The sequence below is a fragment of the Dreissena polymorpha genome, chromosome 1, assembly GCF_020536995.1.
Source record: "Dreissena polymorpha isolate Duluth1 chromosome 1, UMN_Dpol_1.0, whole genome shotgun sequence".
In the NCBI taxonomy this organism is placed as follows: domain Eukaryota; kingdom Metazoa; phylum Mollusca; class Bivalvia; order Myida; family Dreissenidae; genus Dreissena; species Dreissena polymorpha.
The window spans coordinates 11,298,006-11,305,650 of NC_068355.1; the positions used below are offsets into that span (position 1 = coordinate 11,298,006).

The following is a 7,645-nucleotide window of genomic DNA, read 5'->3' on the forward strand; positions in this document are numbered from 1 at the left end:
TATGAATAAAGCTGGGGTCACCGCCTTGGAACGGTCATTGCAAAGCATTGGGGGTTTAAACCTGGTTATAGAGCGCTCAACCTCACACTTGGCCCAGCAATATTCATAATACAGGACTCGTGACTTTCTCTACTCTGGTTATTTTGGCAAGTGCTAATGTATGTACGGCGCTGTGGGCAGTTATGAGTGCCGCAACGATGGCCGGATCTAGATCTTCTGTTGTGTATGCACAATCAGGGAACGGGCACTGTACTACAGGCACGGCCTCGTCTTCACATTCTTGATCATAAGTATCAACTATTTGCTTCAGGATCTTTATTTCCATCGACAATGATGAATATCTGAAATTAACAATGATGATAATACGATCTATAAAATGATATTTAGAGAAATTATGCTATACTATCCTCTAGCATTCATGTAAGTAAATGGGGTGTTACTCATAGAATGAAGAAAATATAAACTCACGAGTGTTGGTATCTCCCCCTCTTCAGAAAACTAGAGAAAACATTTTAGTATTAAGTCGTTTAAAATAAATATTTCTTAAAACATATAACAGCTGAAGGAAAATGCAGAGTTAACGTTTTTTTCGGATGTATCGTTAATAAAATTATAAAAGATAATTTAGTATCAGACACACATTTTAAGTTCCAGCATTGCAAGATTACCCGCGTTTTAGAAAAATGAGTATGCCATATCCATGCTGCAATTGATATTGCTCATGAATGCAGTCATTCAGAATAACAGATTTCGGAATAGTATCTAAAAGTATACCTATACATATCAAAGCTGCTACCAATACAAATAACACGCCATGTACTCAAAAAACATTCGTAGAAAACATAATTGCAAAACAAAACCAAACGAACAAAATATTTTACACACTTCAAATTAAAACCCCTGCCGAAATCTCTAAAGCTCAAACTAAATGGCCAAACCTTCTTGGAAAAAAAGAATTAACTTGGAAACAAATATTTGTCATGCCATATAAATCAACTACTGATAGCACACTGAGAAATTTTCAATATAAATTCATCCAGAGAATCATAGCTACAAATAAATATCTTTTAAAGTGCAACCTATCCAACACAAATCTATGTGATATGTGCAGTGAACATATTGAAACTATAGAACACCTTATCTGGGAGTGTAAACATGTTCAATCTCTATGGAATCAATTGACATTCTTTCTAGAGAAACAACAATTAAATGTTAAAATATCTCTCTTAGACATCAGTTTAGGAGTAAATACCTTCAAAATACAAGAGGTTAATAACGCTGTGAAATACATAATTATATTAATGAAATATTTTATATTCAGCATGAAATACAGAAAACAACTACCTACAATGAACTGCTTCATCAATTATTTAAAACTGAAGATTAAAATTGAAAAAGAAATAGACCTAAACAATGATACACTTTATATATTTGAACAAAAAATGGAAACACATTAATTTTTCATAAACAAGTCCAGTATGCTTTCTACCCACTTTATGCAACTCATCTGTATTCATAACTATTTTGTTTGATTAGGAATTTTCTCCTTTTTTTCTAAACAAACATCTATCAGAAGCAACCAAAAATACATATTAACCTGTTTTGCTTAAGGAAAACACATGGTCAAAATATATATATATATTAGCATATCTTGTATAACATGTTTGAACATTATTGTTGCTACTTGGTTTCACTTTGTTTTATGATCATATACATGTATACATTGTATGTCTTCTATTGCATAAAAAAAAAGATTCCGGAATAGTTAAGTAGTGAAAATGTATGTTCAAATATGTGAAAATGACGGATAGTTCATAACCAACTCATATTGTTCCTTACAATATTTACGTTGAACCTACACTGATCAGGAAGAAATTACTAACCAAAACACTTAGGATTTCAAAAAGCCCGATAAAATGAGTGAACTAAAATTTTATTTTTCCTTTTAAATTGTCTCCAATCCTAAATTTCTAAATAAATATACTTTGAATGTGTTTGTTCGGTTTTGCAACGAGTGTTGGCAATCTATGGCTGCGAGCTCGTTGCAGAAGTGTATGTGAGAGCAAGGAACGACATTTCTGCGTGGAGATTGGTAACGAAACTGTACAAAATAAGGCGAGAATACACGAAGTTCATAAGAAGTCTAAAACTAAAAGCAAATTAAAAATGAAAACATGAATAGTTCATATAGATATAGGTGTATTGTATAACGGCTGTCGTATACCTATACGTAAATAATGTCAAAGGTGCACATGGTGTCAATATGAACGATAGTAGGTTCTTGTTCATCACAAATACTGATACTGGTTTCGTTCTTTAATTCAAATAGCGTATATTTTGTGTATGTGAGATTTATTCAATTCACTGTGTTATAATGACAGATTCTAATCTATTGATAGAATCAAGAACAGGTTCCATGTATTATTACTTGGTGCCCGTAGTTGAAAGCGTATATAATCATTTCGATAACCCTGATAATCGCGATAACCCTGATAACCCCCGTGAATAATTCTATGTGCTCATAGAAAGCGTTATTGCTTCCCGAAACTAGTATAGAGGTAAGTTCAACAAGAGCAGTATAAAGAGCAGTGGAAGCGAGGCCTCACTTAAATGCATTGCATTTCAACTCGCGAGGTATTAAGTCAATTCGCGGCCAGTGTGTGAATGTCAGAGTTTATATTCAGGTCATCACCGGAATTCGCGGCAAGTAAAATAATCGTTATATAATAAAGACGCTATCCGTGAACTAGGTGACCTAGAATTTTCTTTAGACCAGAAATATGTTAAATGAAGATATTTAGCAATATAATTATAGTATGTCAATATTAGATTCTTAATGTGTTTTCAACAATACAATAATACATATTATTTTTGATTAATTTAACAATAATTATTCCACCATATTGACTAATGAGCGCGATGATTCTCGATACTGTTAAAGGCTCTATAAAGGTGAAGATCCGTAATTATTTACAGATTTTTAAATATTTGTTTCATATTTTATTTATAAAGGTTATCAAAAAAAAACAATATATATCTGCTATTGGACATTACAATAAAAAATATGCAAAACAACTTGTTTTGAGCTCAAAATAAAGTGTCCTCCAAGTCAATTGTGTTTACAAACAATCAGTTTATTTACATCGCTGTTTACTCGGAAAAGAGAAAGTGAAAGTGACTTAGGTCACCAAAAATATAACGATGATTTTTAACATTTTCCGGTATCACCCACAAAGTAGGTCTCTTCTAAATGGCTAAAACGTTTGTAGTGATCTAATAAGTTACTTTCTGCTGGTTAAAAAATGTTTAAAATAGAATTAAAATTGAATTTTCTTTCGGCTATTTTTAGCATATGTCGCCGCTCTGAGGCTACACATCACGTTAGTTGCAAAAATGTAAACATTTCTTCCAATTATGAAACGGGTTTATCTTCCATAATTCTTGACAACGTTGTACCTAAGCTGTTTTATAAGCAGTTTTTATGCAAGAGTAACTGAAATCCGGTAAAAATCAGACCAGTTGATATGCATAATAATTGGATTTGTCACCTTTATAGAGCCTTTAATAATCGAATCAAATAGCATGCCCGACAAACCACTAAAACAAGTTTGTTCGAAGAACGCGCCTATAAATACGGATACTTCGCGTGTGGCCGGTTGACTCATATGTTTTAATTTCACTTCCATTCTTCTTTTGGTTTTCTGTTTTGTATCTATAGGTTTATGACCAGCAATATGTAATAATGTAAAATAAGCCGCGAAAACTCCGCGTTACATCCCGTACTGCGTGTGATGCAGCTAAGAACTGCACAGAAAAAGACATTCGCTATCCTTGATCTCATTCATTGAACTATCAACGCCGTATATATTTTTAAAGATATTTCTTGTTAATTATCCTATGTAAATAAGAGTTTACGTTTCTTCACATTAAACCGTCGATTTTTATAAGTTAAAGCGAAGTGTGTGATGTTGTGCTTGTTTTGTTTTTTGAACGAATAGTTAGGACAAACTGAACAAAACAACTTATGCTTGAAAAATGAAGCTCCGAACAAAGATCATTTCTTAGACTAAACATTTGACTTAAATGGCATTTGGTATAAAATTGTAAAATGGTTTCTTGCACTCCTAAAAACTTCTGTTAAATTACTTGGATGTTTTTAATACTCTCCGGAAAATGGTATTCTATGGAAAAGTTGAGACAAACTAAAAATCTAGTTAAACGACGCGTTTTTTACAACCATTCAACGGGCGAAAACAACTCAGACTAGTATTATTCCGGTTACCGCGAGATGCCATATCAGTAGAAGATGTAGAATTTAGAATTTACTTTCACATGCAAATAATCTGAAGCACATGCAAATAATCTGAAGAAGTCTTCATCATTTCTATTTAAGATATTCTGAACAATTCATCGTTTGTTCTACGCATTTTTTTCTTCCAAGAATTTTATTCAAATTAATAATGACACTGTTTTAAGAATTTCGTTTTAAAGAGTCTATATAAATCCACTCCATTGCTCGGTATGGCGAAAGAAGCTTGCAAAATTGCAAACCAGTATTCCCGGAAACAATCGTTTTTGATGTAACCTCAAGGTGGCCATTTTTACCGTAAACAACGTCAAGGTCAGATAAAGCCCACGTGACTTTTGATACGGAAACAATATCGTCATTAAATTTAATTGTTGAGCCTCTTTCTGTAAACCTTTGTCGTGCTTCTGTAGATGATTTATTCAGGGCGAGGCTGTACAGCATCTAAAAAAAGTAGTTCGTTGAAAATAAAAAAATACGAATCTCATTTAAAATATAATATATTTTTGGATATCCAAAACCTTAGATTTACGAAAATTTACATCTTCATAAATGTTTTAAATTAGAAAATTAAATAAAAGATTTTGAGCATTTACGCTGTATACGGTCTTGTTCAGCTAGGTTAACCTACGAATCAAATTGTATTGGTTTATAAAAGCCCTCTTTAACTTGATTATTTATTACATTGTTTACATTTGACGTCATTACTGAAACAAGTATCATTATAGATATGTAATGGAACCAAACATACCATTACTAATAAGTATTCGATTCCCGATTACGCTCTCGTCGGAATGACTAGACAATATTTTTTAGGAAAAATGCGTATAAAGTGTCATCAAATTCGGAGTAATAGTCGAGACAGGACGGGGACGATTATATGGAAAATTCATTTCAGGTACACGCACACTCAATTGATACAAAGCAAGGTGGTGAAAACAAGCTCCCCTTTTCTAGAAGCAAAACCCAAATTGACAGTTTAAATAAAATTGACAATTTACCATGTTAGCGTCCTTGCAGGTGAGATTGTTTTTCTCGAAGGGAATGTCTGGCATGTGACGGTGCAGGCCATCTTGACTCACCATAAGCGCCTATAACATGTTATTTTTAGCATATGAACTCAATTTAGACTGCTTTGTTTGATGCCATCGGGGCATAGTGGACATCAGTTATCACAACAGAATTCCATGTGGTCATCATTTCATAATACAGACTGGTCTGTTCTGTTGCTCGGCAGAGTCTGCTTGTCAAATAGTTCAACAGTAATAATAAATATCAATTAAATGTTAGGTCCTATCAGTGTCTATCCACACATCCAAATATGGGAGGGTGGGCAGATTTGTATAAAAAGGTTCAGTGAGAAGCTGGGAGAGAGTTGGTGGCAATTTGAGAGGGAGTTGATTTTACGTATAAAGTGAAGACAATTAACAAATAAACATTATTCGTGTATATATTTATTCTCGTAGTGTATAAATAAAATGAAGAGTATATATACTGTGTAGGAAGTTATGAACTCCCTCCCCTTGAAAATTGTAACAAACGACATTCTGAATCGTTCAGAGGAGTCATAACATTTACTATTTTGGTCTCAACACACATTTCTCTCTGAATTGATACTTAACTGTTCTCCGCAGGTGTTTTATGTTTCCGAAAACATTCTTGAACTCAGACGAGATACCATTACCACAAATGTATACAATTTGCATGAATTTTAGCTAGGTTCTTCTTGACCCATATATCAAGCAAAAATTACATGTTTACAATAAAACTGTTACTGTTTCAGTTTTGGTGTACAAACTTAACGTAAACATACCACATTTTCCCATATTTCAATGTGCTTAATTTCAGACAATGACAAATGAATGTTTGACTTTCTTTCACAATATTCACATTGGTTATCGCGCGCACCATCAATTGTTTTAACGAATCGCAGTAATTTTTTTATGGAAAATGTAGATTATCTTCGATTTCATTGGTATAAGAAACCTGCAATGTATTGCATGACATGCTCTCAATTTTTTTCTGGAAATATTGAAACCCATATTGTCAAATCAGAGCGCGTGGTATAAAATACACCTTTGACAAGAGAATCTATGTGATAACTATATTCCTTGATAAACAGCGCCGGGGTATTTTGTGTTGTTCTTTTTTGTTCGAAAACTGATACATATGCTTATAAGATGAAACATTTTTTTGGTTCCTAAATGGACTAAAATTCCCATGCTTAAATCATGAAATAAAAAAAGATAAAAAAAAACCTGTTCAAAATAAAATTCACTGTTGTTCAAAATTATTGTCTTACCCTACGGCTTACCAAAACATATCAAACGAATTTTCAATAAAAGACGTGATTTTTTTTAATTAGCTGCTTTTAGGATTAAGAAATCCTTACATAATAACAACAATAACTTGTCGCTAAGTCAGCATTTATATCAGTATTATAGACACAAAGATAGTAAAACACAAAAAGCCCGCTGTTTTTCGCCGAATTTGCTGAAACCTCTGAGCAGAGATTTGGTAAAATAATGTTCCCGTTTGTATTATTAGTTTTTTTAATTAGGTTATTTTTTATTTATATATGACCTAAACGTATACACTGTTTTCAAAATATACAAGAAAATGATACTACTTATCATGATATAATGTTTAAACAAAAATTTTAATATCCTCCCAAATCTGGTAGGATTTTCTTTTGATGGCAGTGATTTATGTGATAGCACGAAACGACAACTCTGCAGTGATTTATGTGATAGCACGAAACGACAACTCTGCAGTGATTTATGTGATAGCACGAAACGGCAACTCTGCAGTGATTTATGTGATAGCACGAAACGACAACTCTGCATGGAGATTGAGTTTGCTCTCGTTGAGGTTTTCTTGTCCAGTGTATTATTTATACCAGACGCTCTGATTTGAATAGGAACATCTGAAAATTGCGTCCAGAAAACCTAAATTTGGCTCTAAATTACATTGCAAAAGTTGAATACATGTACGCCTAAAGTTATATATAAGAAAAAATCTACATTTCCCAAGTTGCGATGATTTCTCGAACAAAAAGTTGATAAACAGCAGCCCGATTACCCACTCTGTTACTTTAATAAAACGACAATTATAAATTCAATATACCTGTATTCAATTTTAACAATTAAAGGGGGCTTTTCACAGATTTTGGCATGTATTGAAGTTTGTCATTAAATGCTTTATATTGATATATACATACATTGGATCTAAAAAGCTCCAGTAAAAACAAGAGTAAAATTAAAGAAAGAAAAAAAGTAACTCTCAACTGGGCTCGAGCCACCAACCCCTGGGGTAAAAATTTATCGTTTACCCCAGTCG

The 7,645-nt window shown here is 32.9% G+C and overlaps 1 protein-coding gene across 1 annotated transcript in view; it reads right to left on the minus strand.

The window, feature by feature from the left end:
- Window positions 1–4,362: 4,362 nt before the first annotated feature.
- LOC127871066 (uncharacterized) overlaps window positions 4,363–7,645 on the minus strand; it is a 14,131-nt gene continuing 10,848 nt past the window's right edge. The window contains exons 7-8 of the mRNA XM_052413711.1: window positions 5,308–5,397; window positions 4,363–4,750 (exon numbers count right to left, since the gene is read on the minus strand). Of these exons, the coding sequence (XP_052269671.1) occupies window positions 4,472–4,750; window positions 5,308–5,397 (369 nt within the window). The 3' untranslated portion in view covers window positions 4,363–4,471. The remainder of the gene's footprint in view (window positions 4,751–5,307; window positions 5,398–7,645) is intronic.